The sequence below is a fragment of the Phyllobates terribilis genome, unplaced genomic scaffold, assembly GCF_046119375.1.
Source record: "Phyllobates terribilis strain yellow unplaced genomic scaffold, ASM4611937v1 Scaffold_2__4_contigs__length_985480577, whole genome shotgun sequence".
NCBI lineage: Eukaryota > Metazoa > Chordata > Amphibia > Anura > Dendrobatidae > Phyllobates > Phyllobates terribilis.
Genome location: NW_027362762.1, coordinates 134,714,208 through 134,737,439, shown reverse-complemented (window position 1 = coordinate 134,737,439; position 23,232 = coordinate 134,714,208). Strand labels below are relative to the sequence as shown.

General features: G+C 45.2%; 2 protein-coding genes across 7 annotated transcripts in view; one reads left to right on the top strand and one right to left on the bottom strand.

The window, feature by feature from the left end:
- CAB39L (calcium binding protein 39 like) overlaps positions 1-11,971 on the bottom strand; it is a 105,867-nt gene extending 93,896 nt beyond the window's left edge. Inside the window, exon 1 of one of the 3 annotated variants that reach the window (XM_073662701.1) lies at positions 11,827-11,971. The gene's annotated coding sequence lies outside the window, so the exon portion shown is untranslated. Of the gene's footprint in view, positions 1-11,811 lie in introns of all 3 variants that reach the window. The other 2 variants (XM_073662702.1, XM_073662706.1) reach the window with 2 other exon arrangements.
- Positions 11,972-11,975: 4 nt separating this feature from the next.
- Positions 11,976-23,232, top strand: part of SETDB2 (SET domain bifurcated histone lysine methyltransferase 2) — a 46,349-nt gene continuing 35,092 nt past the window's right edge. Inside the window, exons 1-3 of one of the 4 annotated variants that reach the window (XM_073662698.1) lie at positions 12,153-12,191; positions 17,680-17,768; positions 18,307-18,368. In XM_073662698.1, the coding sequence (XP_073518799.1) occupies positions 18,328-18,368 (41 nt within the window). In that variant the 5' untranslated portion in view covers positions 12,153-12,191; positions 17,680-17,768; positions 18,307-18,327. Of the gene's footprint in view, positions 12,192-17,679; positions 17,769-18,306; positions 18,369-23,232 lie in introns of those variants that run through there. The other 3 variants (XM_073662697.1, XM_073662696.1, XM_073662699.1) reach the window with 3 other exon arrangements.

The following is a 23,232-nucleotide window of genomic DNA, read 5'->3' as shown; positions in this document are numbered from 1 at the left end:
ACTACTGTCATACCTAACAAAAGGGAGAAAGGGAGAGCGCCACTACCGTCATGCCTAACAAAAGGGAGAGCGGAGAAGAACACTACCGTTATACCTAACAAAAGGGAGAGCGGAGAAGACCACTACCGTCATGCCTAACAAAAGGGAGAGCGGAGAAGACCACTACCGTCATACCTAACAAAAGGGAGAGAGGAGAAGACCACTACCGTCATTCCTAACAAAAGGAAGAGCTGAGAAGGTTACTACCGTCATACCTAACAAAAGGGAGAAAGGGAAAGCGCCACTACCATCATGCCTAACAAAAGGGAGAGCGGAGAAGACCGCTACCGTCATACCTAACAAAAGGGAAAGCGGAGAAGACCACTACAGTCATACCTAACAAAAGGGAGAGAGGAGAAGACCACTACCGTCATGCCTAACAAAAGGGAGAGCTGAGGTTACTACTGTCATACCTAACAAAAGGGAGAAAGGGAGAGCGCCACTACCGTCATGGCTAACAAAAGGGAGAGTGGAGAAGACCACTACCGCCACGCCTAACAAAAGGGAGAGCTGAGAAGGTTACTACTGTCATACCTAACAAAAGGGAGAAAGGGAGAGCGCCACTACCATCATGCCTAACAAAAGGGAGAGCGGAGAAGACCACTACTGTTATACCTAACAAAAGGGAGAACGGAGAAGACCACTACCGTCATGCCTAACAAAAGGGAGAGCGGAGAAGACCACTACCGTCGTGCCTAACAAAAGGGAAAAAGGGAGAGCGCCACTACCGTCATGCCTAACAAAAAGGAGAGCTGAGAAGGCCACTACAGTCATGCCTAATAAAAAGGAGAGCAGAGAAGACCACTACCGTCATGCCTAACAAAAGGACGAAAGGGAGAGCGCAACTATCATCATGCCTAACCAAAGGGAGAGCGGAGAAGGCCACTACAGTCATGCCTAACAAAAGGGAGAGCAGAGAAGGTTACTACTGTCATACCTAACAAAAGGGAGAAAGGGAGAGCGCCACTACCGTCATGCCTAACAAAAGGGAGAGTGGAGAAGACCACTACCGCCACCCCTAATAAAAGGGAGAGCTGAGAAGGTTACTACTGTCATACCTAACAAAAGGGAGAAAGGGAGAGCGCCACTACCGTCATGCCTAACAAAACGGAGAGCGGAGAAGACCACTACCGTCATACCTAACAAAAGGGAGAGCGGAGAAGACCACTACCGTCATACCTAACAAAAGGGAGAACGGAGAAGACCACTACCGTCATGCCTAACAAAAGGGAGAGCGGAGAAGACCACTACCGTCATACCTAACAAAAGGGAAAAAGGGAGAGCGCCACTACCGTCATGCCTAACAAAAAGGAGAGCTGAGAAGGCCACTACAGTCATGCCTAACAAAAAGAAGAGCAGAGAAGACCACTACCGTCATGCCTAACAAAAGGACGAAAGGGAGAGCGCCACTACAGTCATGCCTAACAAAAGGGAGAGCGGAGAAGGCCACTACAGTCATGCCTAACAAAAGGGAGAGCAGAGAAGGCCACTACCGTCTTGCCTAACAAAAGGGAGAGCAGAGAAGGCCACTACCGTCATGCCTAACAAAAGGGAGAGCAGAGAAGGCCACTACCGTCATGCCTAACAAAAGGGAGAGCAGAGAAGGCCACTACCGTCATGCCTAACAAAAGGGAGAGCAGAGAAGGCCACTACCGTCATGCCTAACAAAAGGGAGAGCAGAGAAGGCCACTACCGTCATGCCTAACAAAAGGGAGAGCAGAGAAGGCCACTACCGTCATGCCTAACAAAAGGGAGAGCAGAGAAGGCCACTACCGTCATTCCTTAACAAAAGGGAGAGCAGAGAAGGCCACTACCGTCATTCCTTAACAAAAGGGAGAGCAGAGGCCACTACCGTCATACCTAAGAAAAGGGAGAGAGGAGAAGGCCACTACAGTCATGACTAACAAAAGGGAGAGCAGAGACCACTACCGTCATACCTAACAAAAGGGAGAGCAGAGACCACTACCGTCATGCCTAACAAAAGGGAGAAAAGGAGAGCGGAGAAGGCCACTACCGTCATGCCTAACAAAAGGGTTGGGCTGCCTGAGCCTCCTCTCCCCTGACATCACTGTCGGTGAGGATTCGGAGGCCCCCATACACATAGACTCTTGGCTAATCCTGCTGATATGGGCGAGCTCAGATGACTTTTATTCTAATTATGCCCCTTCCCACTTTCATGCAGAGGCTGATATGTTCTTAAGGAGCGGCTCAGGAGGTTAAATCCAACTAATGTGCAACACGCTGTTGTAATACACAGTAATGTGAGTGGCATTTCTCTGCTCTTGGAAAGAGTTTGTCAGCTGATTTATGATTAATAAGCCATCTATAGCACCAAGTAGCATATAACATATCTCTGTGGCCATGGGTTGATTAATGTAGAAAAAAATAGCATGTGCTCAGATCTGCCATGTTTTGTACAGAGATCTTGTGCTTGCGCCATGTGTTCCCAGCCTATTGTAGGTACTTTCCTTGCTATGGACAACGGGCTCACTGATGTACATGTCACAACGGTGCAGACCAAGGGAGTGGCATTAGGAGGGGTTTAAAGGTGTTGCCCTATTTCAAAGATCACTCCTCCGCAGGCTCAGGGATACAAAAAAAAACAAACAAACTGAGCTTTTACTCACCCTCCCAAGATCCAGTGCTGTTTCCCACCAATGATTTGGTCTTTGATATTAGGCAGCACGTGTTACACCACATTGATAGTGCTGCAGCCAATCACTGAGCTCAGAAGTTCTGCTAATGCAGACGGTACGAGCTGCTGAGCTCAATGATTGGTTACAGTGCTGTCAAAATGATGTCACGACTACAGCTGATGAACAAAGAACGGAGCAGTGGTGAGAAATAGAAAGTGAATAAGCGCTCAGTTTATTGGTTGTTGGGCCTATGGGGAAATAATGACTGAAATGGGACAACCCCTTTAAAGGAGAATCAGAGAACTGGAAGGCCTGGGATGGAATTTGGGTCACTTGCCAGGTCATTTATATAATGAATGTTTATTTTATTTACATTCTTCAATAGATCAGTGACCACACAGATGAGTCTGAACAGGCCTTACTCTACTCAGCACAGTAGATGGGTCAGTAGACATAAACCAGGACTCTGAATCGACTCTCTTTAATGATCATGGGAAGATCTTAGTGGCAATTACATGAAGGTGCAGTGGGAGGAACGTAAGTGGTGCAGCAATAATAAACCGAAGCCAAAAAGGCTTCCTAATATCATACATCCAGATATGATGTGTCTTATATAATAAAGCAGAACGGACGCCCATTAAACTAAGTCTTTCTGAGACAGATCTCCCTCCTTATTCCCTCGCTGAGCACAATCTATTCACAACTTCCTAATCTTCATCAGGTACATTAATATTCTCTCTACCTTTTGAAGTAAAATATGAAAACACTGTGTCTTTGTCTGGAAATCCTCATCTCCGTCATTAAACGGGGCAGGAAACACAATGTCATATTATTGTAGACTGGTCCCAGCAATAAATTTAGAAGGATAAATAATGAAGAGCTTTATACTCCTAAATACAGTGAACCTGTCACCCAGACAAACTGCATCAATGGTGAACGTCAGTGCAAACGTGCGCCAGCGGGACGCCCCTCAGTGCAGACGTGCGCCAGCGGGACGCCCCTCAGTGCAGACGTGCGCCTGCGGGACGCCCCTCAGTGCAGACGTGCGCCTGCGGGACGCCCCTCAGTGCAGACGTGCGCCTGCGGGACGCCCCTCAGTGCAGACGTGCGCCTGCGGGACGCCCCTCAGTGCAGACGTGCGCCTGCGGGACGCCCCTCAGTGCAGACGTGCGCCTGCGGGACGCCCCTCAGTGCAGACGTGCGCCTGCGGGACGCCCCTCAGTGCAGACGTGCGCCTGCGGGACGCCCCTCAGTGCAGACGTGCGCCTGCGGGACGCCCCTCAGTGCAAACGTGCGCCTGCGGGACGCCCCTCAGTGCAAACGTGCGCCTGCGGGACGCCCCTCAGTGCAAACGTGCGCCTGCGGGACGCCCCTCAGTGCAAACGTGCGCCTGCGGGACGCCCCTCAGTGCAAACGTGCGCCTGCGGGACGCCCCTCAGTGCAAACGTGCGCCTGCGGGACGCCCCTCAGTGCAAACGTGCGCCTGCGGGACGCCCCTCAGTGCAAACGTGCGCCTGCGGGACGCCCCTCAGTGCAAACGCATGCCAGCGGGACGCCCCTCAGTGCAAATGTACGCCAGCGGGATGCCCTCAGTGAAAACGTAGGTCAACAGGACGACTTCTGTGGGAGCCTGTAGAGCCTACCGCAGGTTATGGTGGTGTCAGAATAAAGTGCTCAGTTATTATAATTGCTGCGTTAACTGGTCAATGCTTGTGACTTATTACCAAGCCCAGCTCCAATTCTTGGCACTCTATCCAGCCTTACAATGCTGGCATGGCAGGTGCTTAAGGAAGCAGGTCTGGCGTTCCTGCTAAAATGCCCAGGCAGATATAATAAGAGAACAGAGCGATACAACTTGGAAGTCATTGTAGTTGCCAAAAGTCATATAGTTCTTGCAAACGGGTCGCAGAAAATGGTAAGACATGGCTGCGCCACTCTCATCAAGCCTTTATATGGCTTCCGGATCTCATGGGGTTACTAGATGATGGTGAGTAGGGATGTGGCCCCACCACCTCAGGGCTCTGTGAATCACGCTGCATTCACTCATCCGTGATTTACCAGGCACGTCGTGCATATATGAAGCTGTCACAACCCAAGAGCAGTTCATCAATAGTGGTCCGTACTCGGACCGTGATACACAAATGTGTGAATCCAGCTCAAGACCTTACTCCCGAAATGGGACTGTTCCCGGCAGATGCACAATGAAGCATGCGGTGCCACACCGTGGAGATGTGCCATTTGTCTGGGGAGACTGCGCACATTTGCGCCTCGCGTCTCGCGTCTCCAGATCCCAATTTAAAGGCTGATGCTAACCACCTCCACCGGTATTCGTTGCGTCCTTCCTCACCCACCTTAATGCCACCGCAGAAGGTGCTGACAGCGCCTCATCTGTCGGCTCCCCATCAGGAGCGAGGACACTGGTGTTTGCCATCCTGCTTGTAGAGACTCTGGGCTAGACAGTGACAGCTACTTGTCAGGTAGGCCTCGTTCTGCTATGGATGTAAAGGGGCATTTTGGAGGTAGCGGGTGCCCTGTGCTGCTGGTACTGTACCCAATAAAGGAGTCCAATTCAAGAGAGGGGATCATTGTGGGTTATTCTTGATGCATTTTGAAGTATTCACATTTCTTTAGGAGACCACAGAGATTAATTTCTTTTTTATCGAGAATAAACTGCAATGAGACCCTCTCTTGAATTGGACTCCTTTATTGGTTACGCGCAGCGCAGATTACTCGCTACCTCCAAGCTGCCTAAATACTACGCTTCATCTGCCAACCTGTGGGGCTGCGGCAGCTGGGAATCCCGTACAACGCTCCTTCAGCATTGTGTCTCACACAACCGCATGAGGCGAGCGGGACCACCTTAGGCTATGTTCACACATCATGTTTTTTTAAGCCTTTTTGATGCAGTTTTTTATGCAAATTTTCAGCTGACTTTTGAAGTACCAGCAAAGTCTATGAGAAACCAGAATTCTCTGTTCACACATCATGGTTTTTTTTCATTCAAGACTTTGTGCTTTGCATGTTTTTTTTGGAAAATACAGCATGTCACTTCTTTCAGCGTTTTTTTTTCACCCATAGGAAGTAATGCGTGGTGAAAAAAGACGCATAAAAAAATGCATCAAAATTTGTATCAGCGTTTTTGATGCCAAAATAGAATGGGGTTGTTATTTTTCACAGAACTTTATGTACATGCATAAAAAGAGACAGAAGGATAGTGAAAAAATACACTGAACAAACGCACCAAAACTGCAAGAAAAATCCTGAACAAAATGCCCTTGAGGATCAGGTTTTGCTGCAGAAAATTGACGCCCAAAAAACATGATGTGTGAACATAGCCTTATGCTTAACACGATCATCTGGATAACAGCATATTACTTTTATTGTTACCGCAGCCATTTTTCTAACAGATGTGAAAAAAGCCTGTGTACGCAGACCTGCCTAGAGTTATCAGGGAACATATCTTCTGTCTGACCTGGTCTGGGCCCTATGTGGTCCTCTGTTACTCCTCCTGGAAATGTATTAATCAATTGGCAACTTTTACTTAGACTTAGGGCTCGCTCACACTAAATCAGATGAGTGCAATGCGAGGAAACATCTCATTGCACTCTGACCAAATGTTGGTGACTGAGTCAGTACTCAGCTGCCAGTTTTTTCTCAGCTCGGACCGGACTGAGGAAAAAGAATCGCAGCGTGCTGCGGGTGGATGCAAGAATTGGGTTGCACTCGCCAATGCAAGTCAATGGGGGGCGAGAAGAAAATAGCATGGCGCATGGACCATGCGTGTGCCGACTGACTTTTACGCACAAATCTCAAAAGGAAACCTGACATTTCATCAGCCAAGTACAGTAAATTCACAGCCAGAACCGTCAGAATAGAAAAGATAGATAGATGGATATGTAGAATACATAGAATAGAGATAAAGAATAGATAGATGTCATGAAGAAATTTAATGACACAAGTACCCTACATATAATAAACTTGCACCAAAAGGTGTTTAGCCTTATTAAACCTATTAAATAATTAAAAAAATATAATGTGGGGTCGCCCCTATTTTTATTAACCAGCTAAGGGAAAACAGACAGCCGTGGGCTGATATTATCAGGCAGGGAAGGCCAGATATTAATAGGCTGGGAAGGTCCATGGTTATCAGTTCTGCAAATTTCTCTCTTCTATTTGCAAATTATTGCTGAAAATGTATTTCTTGCAGCAGGACCGGGTATAAGGTGGCGTGCTGCTATAAAATAAGAGGAAAAAAATCATCAATCAGGCACTCAGCACCCTGCTTCATTAGAAAAGTCCTGTCTAACTGCATATTCACCCCATGGGTACGGTCACATGACCGTTTCCTCTTGATCCAAGAAAAATGATCCGTTTCTTACTGATCAGAGTTTAATTAGAAAGGGATCAGTTTTTCTCAGAGGTGGACAGAGAAAAAAATAAAAATGTTTCTCCACCTTTTCCATTAAGGCAGTCTGTGAAAATCGGACCGCACTTGCATGTCATCTGAGTGCTGTCCGATGCTTTTTCACTGACCCATAAACTTGCATGGACACTGGGATCAAAATCAGAAATGTCCCCGGTCCAGGAAAAAAAAAAAAAGAATCGGACATGTGCACAGCCCCATACAATATCATGGGTATGAGTGCTATGTGTGAAAACTACGGATAACACTCATCTGATATAATCGGTCGTGTGCATGCGCCCTGAAGGTGGGAGCTATACTGGAACAAGACTCTCCGGTCGGGAACAAGCATTGAAAGGCTTCAAGCACACAATCCTATTATCAGTCGCACATGGATCCTGAATACAGCGGTCAGGGACGTCAATCAATGGACCCTACTGCATAAAAACACGGCGGTATTATCAATGTATACTTTGTGTAAAAAATAATGACACTCTATTCTTGAAAGCTGTATATCAGCTGGAGAGTTGGTATACACTGCGGATGGGATAATCCATATACAGATATAGGTCTACAGCACACATGGGCCGGACTGATCAATAGCTAAACGCATGTGTATGGATAAATGTGACAATACTGATTAATAGTACAGCAGTTTAGTCCACTATTGTGTGAACGGGCGGCTGGACAAAAGTTTCCTCAATCAAATGCAATTCAAAGCCTGATGTGAGTCACCGGGTGTGGAGAAAGCCAAAGCGAACGCTGCGAGGACAATAAAGCTGAAATAACTCAGAGAGGTGTCATGAACCCAATACACTGGTGTGTCATAGGGACAGTGCAATGTACAGGTACCACACCATGAGAAAGCACTGCTGCGTGTCATCATGGGCACATGCCGACATATAGCTGGCACACCACCTACTACACATGGGCATCATATACTGTCACTGAGGGTCTGCATACATTATTAAATACAGTGAACAGACTGCATGCATTATTAATTAGATCTTAAACTTGAGGAGGCCGGTGTATTTCCTTTGAAAATCCAGGTTAAAATGGCTGTATAAAGGTTCTTTCACACTGCGTTCTGGCACCCATATACGACGTCTGAGTGTCCGCCTCCAGTAGCCATACACGCCCGAAAATGATGCACATCAGAGAGCACGTTCGCTCTGTCGGTGCATATGCCTGAATCCGGTTTTTAAGTGGGTTCGGAACCAAGCCCCGTCTGGCAACAAACGGGTGCCAGAACGCAGCGTGAAAGCCCCCTAAAAGAAATTTAGTTTTCATCAAGCTAGAGCAGAACTCATAAAATTCTCCTTTGATATACAGTAGTTAAGGGGGGGACTTTCACAAAGGATTACATAGTCATGCATTTTAAGAGTCAGTACACTAGTTTCATGAGATCCATTATCCCCATACATACAGCTGTACTTGGCTTTCTCCAGGATCCTGAGCCCTGATTTGGGGATTGCGGGGAGTCCAGTGATCATTATGTTGTCCTCTAACCTTTGGATTGGAATAACCCTTTAATAAAGTATGCATTTTGTAATGTAAAATCTGGTGACATATCCACTTTACTATAGAGAGGAAACTCCAAGTCATGTCCAAGCGACAGAAGCCCTTGTACAACATTAGTCTATGAAGTTTCCATGCACTCAGGTTACATAAAATATTAGGTATGCTGAGCGTTGGGATGATGGACACGTATGTGACGAGAGCACGGCCGGCATATTGTGCAATCTGCACTCCACACAACATGCAGTGTGTGTAAGCCTTGCTGCATAACACAATGGTGTCACTTGGCCGGATGCCCAGATAACATTGTGTAGAGCACAGGAAAGACCAAAGCTTAGTAACCCTATCATTAGAAACATCACATGCCGCTCTATGTAAATACACATACTCAACACTGGGTTGTAAAATTGGAGCAGAAAATGTTGTATTCACATGTCTCGAATCCACACAGTATGGACGTGACGTATGGCCTTTACAAGAGGGTTTCTGGCTTATTCAATAATTAGACCAAAGGTGGTGGTGGGGGGGATGGATAAAATAACAGACTCACTAGCTACCTGATAAACCAGCCACCATTACCGTACCACCGCTCTACCCAGCAGCCAATCACCGGCCTCAGCGATGTACCGGGGATGTCATTACTGCACCGTGTTGTACCCCACTAGTAGAGGACATCACTATAGCTGGAAAGACCTGCAGGGCAAATTCACCCAACTTTGTTTCATTTTTTAATTATTTAGAAAACCCATTGGCTGATTTTGGAAACTAATTTAAGTGAATCCTGAGTTATTGCAGGAAGGGTCCTGCCCCTCATTTATTATCCAGATTGTCTCCGGAGGACGCAGCACATCTGTGCAGTATAGATACAGATTAAACACTTGCTCCTAAGTCCAGTCACAGTGAGCAGGTGATTGCTGAGGTCCTGGAGTGGGAACATCTCTATCAGTAATGAAGTAAAGTCATTTTCTTTTAGGCATGGATGTTTTTAAAACAATAAAGGGAACACACTTACTCTCCTTAACCCATGTGGATTTAGGTCTGCGCCAGCTCTGGAAACGATGTGCGTGCCACATGGAAGACAACAGGACTGCTGAAGCTTGGATTGGCTGCAGTGGTCAGATGGCTAAAAGCGCATCATCAAAGAAACATCCAATGACGCAATCTTCCAGTCACTTGACTGCTGCAGCCAATCGCATGCTATAGGGTTCCTGTTGACTTCCAAATAGAACAGACACCAATTCTGAAGCTGCCGGCTGGAAGGTGAGGGCGCTGCTCTCAAATGTTTTAAAAACATCCATGCCTTAAAATATGCTTTTTTTCCCCAGTGTCAGACAACCCCTTTGAAGGGAATCTGTCATGCCCCCCAAAGCTATTAACCTGCAGATATAGGGTTAAAGGCAGGGCTGTGGAGTCAGAGTCCATTTTGGAGGAGTCAGTATAAAATGGACCAACTACGACTCCTAAAATATATGATAAATTGGGTAGAGTAGTTCAATGCAGTTTGTGGGGAATATTTTTATAATAATTTGGGAAAGTTATGAAATGTCCTATAAATGTCTGTCCTATTCCTGATCTAAGGGTCTAGAATTTTAGGCGAGATTAATCTGTGCTACAGTAAATTTATCACTTAAACATGAGCCGTGTGTGAGGGAGCCGGAGTCTGTGTCATGGAAATTGAGGAGTCGGAGGTTTGGCTTACCGACTCCACAGCCCTGGTTAAAGGGACTGTCAGCACAGAATGACTGTTCAAGCCAAGTACAGGCACTCAGCGCATGATGGAGGGGCCAAATATTTATATACACCTTCCCTTCTGCCTGTTGTCCCTCTATCTCCATCTTTGATTGACAGCTCTGGCTTCATAGAGAAAGAGAGAGGTAGAGACAGATGGAAAACAAGCAGATGGGAAGGAGTATTGAAATGAGTGGCCACGCCATGATGCTCCATGCGCCTTTACTTGGATTGAATAGTCACCCTGTGCTGACAGAGTCCCTTTAGTCTGCAAGTTAATAATGTTACAATGGTGCCTGGACGCATTACTGAAAGTGCGACTACCAGGAGAAAATGAACTTTATTCCTCCCGGGAGCTGCTGGCTTTCAGTCATGGAGGTAAGGAACGACTTCAGTCATCACTCAGTGAGCTGAGGCTGTAAGCGCACTCCGAGACTTTGATTGACAGCTCGCTCTTCACAGATGCACTGTAGAGCCAGCTATCAATCAAACTGCCGGGTGTGCTTGTAGCCGTTGCTCACTGTGTACTGAGCAATGACTGATTACCATATTTTTGGTTCGAGTGCTGTCCTCATATGGACAACACAAGGACCAACCTTATTCAATAAGGCTGATCAGATAAACATTTGTTTTTGTTTGTATGTTTTTTTTAATCAAGGATCAAGTGCCTAAGTGAAAAAATACAAAAAGTGCAGCATGCACTGGCCTCTTCAATACTTTGCAATTTGCATAAGAGTCACCAATTCAAGTCTATGGGTGTGCAAAAACATACAAGAAAAGTCAGATTCCATACAGATCATCTGTACAGCATCCGATTATAAATACACATTGTAATTCTGTACATAGAAAACTAGATTTGGTCGTTTAAATGTTATTTACAGCTGATGAGTAAAAGTAAATAATGGACCTATAGATCGTGTACAGACTGCATATGGGGGAAAACTTGTTATTTTTTGCTGGCTAAAAATGACTTATTTCTATGCTCTAGTGCACTAAGAATCCGTCCCCACAGACAGACTGACGGCACTAAAAGGCCGTCGACCAGTAAACGGTGCAGATTGGCGGATGTGCAATAGTCTGCTTACACAGGCTCCCCCCGTGGCCCCCACACTTTCTGCCAGGTGCCCCCGTGGCCCCCACACTTTCTGCCAGGTGCCCCCGTGGCCCCTGACCTGTGACACGCCCCAGAAGTGAGGGCAGCAGTCTGGGGGCGCGCCCCCTGCCGGACACCCTGTACACTGCACAGGTGACTAGGACGGCCCCCAGCTGCTGTGGAACTACAGCTCCCTGAATGCACAGAGGAAATAAACCACCCACCCCCCTGGGAGTTGTAGTTCCACGGAAGTCTTTCACAGCTGCGCGGTTCTGCATTCCGCTCCATAAGCCGTGTCCGGGAGGCCCGAGGCCAGCAGCAGCCAGGCCGCCACCTGCTCAGGGAGTCCCGGGCGGCGCAGGGACGGACAAGACACATGGCAGCCAAGCACATACATAAGGGCGACAGACCTCTCCGCGGCGCTGCAGACTCCGAGATCCCACCTCTTGTGTCAGGAAGAGCCGGCGCTTCCGTACTGGGCTGCCCAGAGAATGACACTGCGCCGCTACCATAGCAACAGCAATGAGTGACAGGAGGGAAGGGGCGGGGCCATGGCGTTTGTAAACACAGAACACCGAAAACTTTATTGACACACGTGAGCTCATACAGAAGGCGAATGGCCAGGTCACGTGACCTCTCAGCGGCTCTTCCGGATATGATAGTCACAGCGGTGTTATCTGCCTCACTTAAAATGGCGGGGAGCGCTTCTACGTGTGGTGTCTGGGCAGTGAGTGTGTGAACGGCTTATGGTGCGGCCTTCGCCATATGCGGCACTGTAAGTTGAAGTTTCGCTCTTGTGGGCTTTGTTCACATTTCCCTGTTTCATTTATGTGTTCTGTTAGTGTTTTTCACAGGTATAGCACTTACCCAATGGATGGCAGCAATGTTCAGTCTGGGAATAATATTGCAATGTCCTAGTTTCTGCTGGCTTGTTGCAGAAATCGTGTTGTATATCATTCCTGTTTACCTGTGCAGCCAATCACTGGCCTCAGCGATCATGTGCGTGCTGCAGCCAATCACTGGTTTTAGTGATTATGTGCCATACATTATCCCTGTGACGTCTGCAGCTAATCACTGGCCTCAGCGATAATGTGCCTTGTATGCTGACATCGCCCCTGCGGCCTGTAACTGGCAGCAGTGGTCACATGACTGATCTACAGTCCCTGATTAATGGATTATTCCCATGTTCTTATACAAGATAAATTGTAAAGTTCTTGTGAAAACGGGCAATGTTGCAATTTACTTATTCTTAAAACTTTTCTTGAGAAACGAGGGTTTTTAAATGTATTGTTTATTGCTGGTTGCCTGGGTTACCAACCACCACTGCAGTCTAGTGGCTGAACGTGCACCGCACTTACAAGCTCTTTGCTATAGATAAGCTTCAGTGTCCCTGTGCTCCTCCCATGCTGTAGATTCACATACAGTGGGGAAAATAAGTATTTGATACACTGCCGATTTTGCAAGTTTTCCCACCAACAAAGAATGGAGAGGTCTGTAATTTTTATCATAGGTACACTTCAACTGTGAGAGACAGAATCTAAAAAAAAAAATCAGTCAATAAAACCTCGCAGGGATTGCCTGCAATGCACGAGCGATCGCCACATGTTTTTTGTTTGGGTGTCTAATAACCGTGAAACATGCAGGGCGGGGCCTCGAGCATGTCACTTGAGCACCCGCGATACTTGGTGCATACCCGAGTACCCGATGCAAACTCGAGTAGTCAGCACTTGTGCTCAAGACTAATGACAATTTATTCAAGATGATGACCTAATGTTATCAAATTCTGTGCTGTACCTCTGGGTTCAAAATGTTCACTTATACCCCTTGATAAAATCCTTGAAGGGTCTAGCTTCCAAAATGGGGTCACTTGTGGGGGTTTCCACTGTTTAGGCACATCAGGGGCTCTCCAAACGCAACATAGCGTCCGCTAATTATTCAAGCAAATTTTAAATTCAAAAAGTCAAATGGCACTCCTTCCCTTCCGAACCCTGCCATGCGCCCAAACAGTGGTTTTCCCCCACATAAGGGGTATCAGCGTGCTCAGGAGAAATTGCACAACAAATTTTGGAGTCCATTTTTTTCCTGTTACCCCTGCGAAAATAAAAAAAATTGGGATCTAAAGTAACAACATTTTTGTGAAAAAAAAAGTTAAATGTTCATTGTTTTCTTCCACATTCCAAAAATTCCTGTCAAGCACCTGAAGGGTTAATAACCTTCTTGAATGTGTTTTTGAGCACCTTGAGGGGTGCAGTTTTTAGAATGGTGTCACTTTTCGGTGTTTTCTGTCATAAAGGCCCCTCAAAGTCACTTCAAATGTGATGTGGTCCCAAAAAAAAAAAAAATGGTTTTGTAAAATTTTGTTGGAAAAATGGAAAATCACTGGTCAATTTTTAACCCTTATAGCTCCCTAGCAAAAAAACATTTTGGTTCCAAAATTGTGCTGCTGTAAAGTAGACATGTGGGAAATGTTATTTATTAACTATTTTATGTGACACATCTCTCTGATTTAAGGGCATGAAAATTAAAATTTTGAAAATTGCGAAATTTTTGGCAAACTTACTATTTTTTTTTCACAAAGTAACGCAAGTCATATCGACAATTTTATCACTGTCATAAAGTACAATATGTCACAAAAAAACAATCTCAGAATCAGGGGGATCCGTTGAAGCGTTCCAGAGTAATTACTTCCTAAAGTGACAGTGGTCAGAATTGTAAAAATTGGCCTGGTCATTAACGTGCAAACCACCTTTGGGGTTAATTAATTTTCAAAGGTGTGGAAAAACGTGAATTTCTGTGTTGCACGCCTTTACGTTTCTCCTCATAACTCAGGCAAGAAACAAGATAGAGAAATGGAAAAAAAAACATCATTCAACTCAGAACAGTACAGGCTTTCAACAGATATGTCACTATATTGTACCCATGCGGAATCAAACGCAGAAAATCAATATGATATTAAGTTTGCAAAAAAATCACATGTGCCTCCTATGCTCCTAGCCACATCTGTTCCAAAATTCAAGTTGGGCTCTCAATGGGATTATACCTAAAAAAAACAAACAAAAAAAACCCTATATAAACAGTGTCAATTTAAAAATCTTGAATTCCGATTTGTTCAGCTTGTGGTCTAAAAGTGTAGGGTCTGTTTTCCAAATAAAAAAAACTTTTTTTTTTTTTTAGACTTTGGGTGGGTGAGGGGGATGCTTCAGCTGCATCTTCACACAACGAACAGCTGACCGGACCATGAGATGAGCTTTAAAACACTCAAATCCTCCCTCTCAGACTGCTCTCCACCAATCCAGTCACAAAAAGTAAACAAAAATCAGATCTAATTCAGGTGGACCCAAACACCATAACAGCCGGACATACTGAGACACAAAAGGAAACGGCCATTGTTAGTAAGAGATTGTGGACAAGATTAAATCTCGCCCAGTACACTTACTAATAATTGTTCAGACTTGCTCATTTTGTTTTATTTTAAAGCTTGATGAGTTAACTACCATACTCTGTTTAAAAACTTGAAAAAGGACACGTCTAGTGTTGTAATAAAAACATTTGATACATGTATATTTAATATTGCTTCTTTTATTTTAGTATTAAACAGGATAGGATAAGGCTGGGTGCCCACGTAGCGTTTTTCAAGCGTTTATGCTGCGGAATTTCCGCAGCGGAAACGCTTGTGAAACGCTAGGTAATCCGCACCCGATGGTCCCCAAGGGGATTCCGCATGTTCTATGCACATGCTGCGGATTTTTCCGCAGCGTTTATGCTACGTACAAAAATCCGCAGCATGTCATTTAATTTTGCGGAAGTGCAGCGGAACTCCCGCCATTGACTTGCATTGAGACGCATAGAAACCGCGACTGTACATTTTTACAAGCGGCTTCTATGCGTCTCTATGTGCGGATGGTACCCAGTTCTGGAGGAGAGAAGACTCTCATCCAGACCTGGGTACCATTGTACCTGTAAAAAAGAATAAAATAACAAATAAAGTTTATACTCACCTGTCCGGCGTCTTCTCTCTGAATGCCAGCAGCGCTGAAGGACCTTCGGTGACGTCACAGTCATGTGACCGCAGGCCCTTCACCGCTCTGTCTCGCGATATGCCGGCAGCCGGGAACCAGACAGGAACGAGCGCTGCAGCCACGCCGGGGCATCGGGGGTGAGTATAGCTTTATTTGTTTTCATTTTTACGGTTCACACTGTATAAATCCATGCTGTTTGCATGGATTTATACAGTGTGACCTAGTTGTCAAGCACTTTCCAAGTGATGCTATCGCCTGGAAAGCGCTTGTCAATCTGCATGCGGAAACGCATGTGGATCCGCATGTATTGTGCATGCGTTTTTCCTGCAGAATCTGCATGCGTTTTTTTCTGCCAGGGAGATGCAGAAATGCTGCAGAAATTTTCTGCTTCATTTCTGCATCGTGGGCACATAGCCTAAGACTGTATTTAGAAAATCACACTTAAAAATATGACCCCAAGGAGATCCTTGTACAAATGTAACCAAAAACTCAAGTAACACATGCCTTTTTGGGAAATTTTATAACATATTGTTTTTTCAAAATTGTGCATCAAAATTTTGAATTTGACTCTACAAAAACAAAATATCAACAAACATAATCTTGTGACATAACAAGTTAAAGCCTGTACCGTTCTAAACAAAATGGTGTCTCTACCCTCTCTCCATCTCTTTATCTTATTTCTAACCCGCTGCTTGCCTATTGTCTTGTAGCCCATCCCAGCCTTGTGCAGGTCTACAATTTTGTCCCCGGTGTTCTTGGACAGCTCTTTGGTCTTGGCCATGATGGAGAGGTTGGAGTGTGATTGATTGTGTGGATAGGTAATGAGTTCAAACAGGTACAATTAATACAGATAATGAGTGCAGAGTAGGAGGGCTTCTTAAACAAAAACTAACAGGTCTGTGAGAGACAGAATTCTTGCTGGTTGGTAGGTGATCAAATACTTATTTTATGCAATAAAATACAATTTAATTATTTTAAAATCATACAATGTGATTTTCTGGTTTTTATTTTTAGATTCTGTCTCCCACAGGTGAAGTGTACCTACGATAAAAATTACAGACCTCTCCATTCCTTGTAGGTGGGGAAACTTGCATAATCGGCATTGTATCAAATACTTATTTTCTCCACTGTATATCCGCATCGGCGAGTGCACCGGTCGGCCGGCAGCACAACATTGTCTCTGGTACAAACTGTCAATCACTCAGGAATGCACCACTGCCCCCAGTAAGTAGGAAGCTGGGAGACGGTAGGGTGTACTCATGAGAATCACCTCGCCCTATATGGGCCTTCAGTGCTGAGCAATTATTTTTTTCTTCCAAGAGCTATAAATTTTTTTTTTTTTTTTTCCATTCAATAAAGCTGCATGAAAGCTTGTTTCTTGGTGCATGAGTTGTAGATTTTTTGTCTTCTGAGGAACACATAATTTCTTAATACATTTTTTTTTTTTTTTTTTTTTTTTTTTTTTTATAGAGAGGGGAGAAAAATTTTGACTTTTTTTTTTTTTTTTTAATATTTTGTATTCATTGGATCCAAAATATTGTTCTCTCGTCGTCATTTTTTGCTGGAGATGTCACAGCTTCTATAACCCACCTGACATCTACAGCTAATCCGCAGATGTGTCGGGACATTTACCCCTGAGCCCATTGATTGATTGGTTGCCGACGACACGTGGGGTAAACGAGCCGTGTGTCTGCAGACAACGTAATCCGAGGTGTGCGGGAACGTTATGTTGAATCCAATGCATTTTCAGACTCATAACTTCTTAATTTGCCCAAGGATGGAGCTGTGCGAGAGCTTGATTTTTAGGGGAAAAGTTTTTAGTGGTATCATTTTCGGGTGAAAAAAAAAGTGATCATAAAGTCGCATGCAATTATTGCAAACCTGCAATTCTGGCGTTTTTTTTTTTAAATGCACAGTGTCTACTTTATAAATTAATGAATTAATATATTGACTAATTTGGTCAATGTGAAAATTGCAAGACAATTTTTTTTTTTTTTTTTTTTTTTTTTTATAAAGATCATGATATGAAGATAAAAAAATCACTAATTTAAAAAAAAAATAATAAAAAAAAAAAAAAAAAATACACAACTCAAAAACCTGATTAAAACAATAGGTAACTTTCTGATGACACATTCCCTTTAAAAGTATTGTCCCCCTCCTCATATGTCCTAATAGGGCCTTGGTAGTAGGAATCTTCCGATGCTTCATTCTTTGTTTTACGTTGGGTTTATGTTGTGTTTTTAGCAGAAAAATGAAGCGGAGAGAGACGACTGCAGGAGTAACCAATCCATCTACCATCTCTTCAGTACGAATTCCCAGAAATATTTCTGTTCGTAAGTGGGGTGTTCATTTTTTTTATTCAGTATTTTATTGTTAATCATCTGTAGACCAGGCCATTTGTTCCGATTCATGACCGGGCACATTTGGGTATTCTCTGTACGTGAAGTTTTTAGAAACCCTGTATAGTGGTTTTTTTTGTTAGTTTGTTTGAGCACAGCTAAAAAACTGCAGCTGGGAATAGAGGTGGCTTTTTTATCTATTTTTATTTTACTAATTGTGCCCCTCAAAAGACTTTTTTTTTTTTGGGGGGGGGGGGTGTAAATAGACCAGGGGTCTCAAACTAAGAGGTGGTCTGGGGCCACTTAGAAAAATCACATTAGGTCATAGCTCTTAGACTCCAAAGACATACTGATAGGGAATTTAGATTGTGAGCCCCAATGGGGACAGTGCTGAAAATGTCTGTGTAAAGCGCCGTTGAATTAATGGCGCTATATAAGTGAGTAAAATAAATAGGCTGTGTTGTTAAATTTAGGCCTCAGTCACACATCAGTTTTTCACGTATGAATACTTTCCTCTTTTTTTCACATTTAGCACATACTGAATCACAGAGATATGTCCGATGTTGATCCAAGTGTCGGATCAAAATCAGCAATGTAAGTCTATGGAGCAGTGAAAAAAATTCTGACAGCATTCTGATGCCATCTGTGTGCTGTTTGTTCTTTACTGACTTGAAAAATAAGTTCCTCCACCTTCTCTTATCTATCAGTTTTAAAAAAAAAAAAAAAAAAACTAATGAAAATTTGACCAAACACTGATGAAAATTGGTGCCTTTTTCTCATGTGTCAAAAAACCTGATGTCTGAATGAGGCCTTAGGCTGGGGCTACACGATGACTGGTAGCAACACAGACAAAGTCCTCCACACCGCGCTCCTGAACACAGATATGCACCACACCATTAATGTACGGTGCAATTCGCCATTCAAAATATAAACTGATAAACCAACACTGTGCCCCCCATTAGCTATAATTAGCCACTTTTCCCCTGACAATAAAAAATATAAATTATTTAGCTTCTGTGCCCCCCCCCCCAATTCAGTACAAGTTCCCTGTGTACTATTACATATCCTGCTTCTCCCTCACCCTCCAGTTTCATTGCTATTCTATGACCTACCTCCCATCACTACCCCCTGATTTTCCATTTGTTAATCAGTTTGATCGCTGCTGACTGGCATTATCAATTCCTTGGATATTTTTTTTGTATCCCTTTCCTGTGTTATACAGTTCAACTACCCTTTCCCGTAGATCCATTGACAAGTCTTTTGCTTTCAGCATGACTCACAATCCAGAAACGTCAGTGGCTGGATGAAAGATGCAAGGGTCTGTCTGGATCCCAGAAACTCGCTCAGCTTTTATGCACACACACTGATTACAAGTAGTGATGAGCGAGTATGTTTTGTTAACCCTTTCGCCGAGTATGCTCTGGCGAGCACCGAGTAGTTACAGCTGCTCGGTGTTATGTTTGAGTCACTTCTTGTGCATGACTTGCGACTGTTTGACAGCTTTAATACATGTGAGGAATGTCTATTTCCAGTACGTCCCCATGACAGCACCATAGGAGGAGTAATCCCATATCCTGTGTAGGGACAGGAAGCACAAGAGGTTAAAAGCCCTCCCACTCCCAGCTGCCTCAGTGTTTTTCCTGTCCCTACACAGGACAGGGAGTACAGGAGGAGCGCTGGTGCCGGAGCACTGGTGTGAAGGAAAAGATGCCTCAGGGGACCCCGGGGTGATCGGGGGGGCCACGGCTCTCTCCTTCCCGCCGCCAAGCGGGTCCTGGGCCGACACTCCCTGTCGGGAGTCGCTCGAGCCTCCAGGTGCCGCTTCCCCATCGCGGGGCTCTCGGCGTCCTGCTCTGGGCGGGTCCGGCTTCTCCTGGCTCCAGGACTGCCCGGCGTCGAAACCGGAAGTCCGGAGATGACGACTTACGGTGGCGGTCGCGCGGGAAATTCAAACCGCGGTTAGACCAGACGCCAGGGAGCAGGAGAAAATGACAGGACGACCAGGTAAGGTATAAGAAGGGGGGCTGGGGAGCAGCAAAGGCAGGCTTACAGCTTTGGCACCCCTGGCAGTATAATGGCAGATATGTCACACCCTGATACATGACTGTGGGGTGATCCAGGGAGGGTAAGTGTACCATTACCCCTTTTTATATGGCTAATGGGGCTTACGCTTACCAGGCCCTCCATATTTTTTATAGGATGTCTCTGGGCAATTACCACCTCCTTCTGAAAAAAAGAAGTATACGAGGGAAAAAGGCCACAGTAAAATCCAAGAGGTGCCTGGATTGTAACATCAGACTTCCTGACTCGTATACAAAACGTCTATGTGCTGAATGTAGAGCCTCCATGCTGAAGGAGGAGCACGGGGCTTTATTCAATGAGATGCGCAGTATAATTAAAGAAGAAGTTCAGGCTTCTATCACGTCTCTGCAGCCCCCAGGTTTAGGAGTTCAGGATGTCCCGGGTCCCAAAAGACCCAGAGAAGATATAGCGCCATCTTCTGAGGGTGAAATCGACCCATCTGGCGACTCTGACAGTGAGACAATTAGTCCACCTCAGGGCGGGGAGCGGAAAAGATACATGTTCCACTCAGATTTTATGGACATTCTTCTACGAGCAGTCCGAAACACGATGCAGGTAGAAGAAACGGAGAAGAGCAGTAACATTCAGGATGAGATGTTTGGTGGTCTTAAAACCCAGAGATCCATGGTTTTTCCTGTTAATCCCCATGTGAAGGACATGATACTAGAGGAATGGGAGGATGCGGAAAAGAGACTCTCTATACCACAAGACTTCCGTGCCCGACTATCTTTTAACCCAGAAGACACCAATGTGTGGGACACTATTCCTAAAATTGACGTCCCGGTGGCTAAGGTTGTCAAGAAAACCTCTATCCCCTTTGAAGACTCGTCAGGACTTAAAGATCCTATGGATAGGAAGGCGGATGGACTTTTGAAAAAAGCCTGGGAAGCTTCAGTGGCGATTATTAAATCTAATGTCGCTGCTACATCTATTGCTAGATCCATGAGAAGCTGGCTAGAAGAGCTAGAGAGTCACCTACGAGATGGCACCCCGAGGGAATCTCTCCTTCAATCATTGCCCCTATTAAAAATGGCAACAAATTTTATGGCCGACTCTTCAGCGGAATCGGTCAGATTTGCGGCGAGAAATAACGCGCTTTCCAACTCAGCCCGTAGAGCTGTTCGGTTAAAAACATGGTCTGGAGATACAGCTTCAAAGAACGAACTGTGCTCCATTCCATTTTCAGGGCTCAGAGTATTCGGACCTGTACTAGATGACATTCTAGAAAAAGCGTCCGATAAAAAGAAGGGCTTCCCTGAGGAGAAAAAGAAGGAGCAGCCCTTTCGTAAACCGTTCCCCTCCCGTAAATATAACACGCAGAAAAAAGGGGGGTCCACAAGCTGGAGTTTTAATTAGGGGAACAAAGATAAGATACCAGCCCAGTACTAGTTCCCGTCCAAAACGACAATGACTATGTCAGAGTAGGGGGGCGATTTAAAGTTTTTCAGAAACAGTTGGCATCGGATAACTCAAAATCCCTGGATACTAACAACTATAGCGCAGGGTTACAGGATAGAATTTTCTCAAACACCCCCCCCCCCCCTCAAAAATTCCACCTGGTGAGAGGTTCCCCTACCTCTCTCCGTCTGCAGGCAGACATAGAGAAGCTGCTACATCAGAGGGTTATTGTGCCAGTTCCAGAACATGAACAACATCAGGGCCATTACTCCTCTCTGTTTTCAATAAAGAAACCGTCAGGGGAGTTCCGTACAATAATCAACTTGAAACCCCTAAACCGATGGGTCCGCTACAAGAAATTCCGCATGGAATCTGTAAGATCAGCCATCCCTCTAATAGACATGGATGCGGTAATGTGCACCCTGGACCTCAGGGATGCATACTACCACCTGCTAATACATTCCTCAAGTCAGCAATATCTGAGGTTTGCACGACCATCAGGCAGTCAGATTCTACACTACCAGTTCCGATGTTTTCCCTTTGGCCTGTCATCTGCTCCCAGAATCTTTACAAAGATAATGGCAGAGGTGGTGGCCTATATCCGACTCGGGGATATTACCATCATTCCGTACTTGGACGACTTCCTGTTGGTAGCAGGATCTCCTTTAGATATGACGCAACATCTGGAATTTGTCCTACGGACATTAACCAGCCTTGGTTTGATTGTGAACAAAGAAAAATCCAATCTTGTCCCAAGTACATCACACATCTTCCTGGGAGTCCATCTCGACTCCCAAATACGAATGTCTTGTCTCCCGGAAGACAAGATGCTCTCAATTCCACAAAGGATTCGTTCTTTTGCAAGAGAGAAAAAACCTTCAATCCGTAAGGCAATGAGTATTTTGGGAATCATGACGTCATGTATCACCTGCGTCAGATGGAGCCAGTTCCATTCCAGGCCTCTACCGAAATGCATCCTGGAAGTAACAGACGGACATCAGAATTACCTAGACAGGAAGATGTCTTTGTCCAGAGACGCCCAGGACTCTCTACACTGGTGGCTCGACCAGAAGAATCTACAGAAGGGAGTGCAGTGGATTCTGGAACCTTGTCTTTTAGTGACCACGGACGCAAGTCTCTCAGGATGGGGAGCTCGAGTGGGAGATTCTTATCTCCAAGGAACATGGTCCACAGAGATTCAGACCCGATCATCGAATTTTCGGGAACTGCAGGCAATCTGGAAAGCCCGCCAGAGAAGCCGGGCGGTCCTAAAAGACAGACATGTAAAAATTTTGTCGGACAAGATCACGGCAGTCTCTTTCATCAGACATCAGGGTGGATCAAGACATCCACTTCTCCAGTCCCTTGCCAACAGGATATTCTTAGGTATAGAGAAGATAGTGAGCTCCACTTCAGCAGTTCACCTTCGGGGATCCGACAATAAGGAGGCAGATTACCTCAGCAGGCTTCAGATGAAGGCTTCAGAATGGGAACTGAAGGAATAGGTGTTCCAGCAATTAACCCGCAGATGGGGTCAGCCGCACCTAGACCTTTTTGCATCCAGAACAAATACGAAGAAGACCTCTTTCTTCTCTCTAGAACCCAGAAGATCATCCTCTGGCTGTGGACGCACTCACAATATTGGGGAGAGGGACTAACATATGCCTTCCCACCTGCTCCTCTAATTCCAAGAATGCTGCGGAAAATTCAGGAAGATCGGGCGACAGTCATAGCAATTGTCCCGTTCTGGCCAAGGAGAAGTTGGTTCTCCCTTCTACGTCATCTAGCATTGGAAGACCCAATCATTTTACCTTTTCAGGAAGATCTTCTGACGCAAGGTCCACCGTTTCATCAGTGTGTGTGTGTATATATATATATATCACTCTGGCAGATAAGCCCTTGTTCTTCAGGATATCCCCTTCAGAAGCCAAGCTGGAGCTGTTGAAGATTCTGATGAAACGGTGGACCTTGCGTCAGA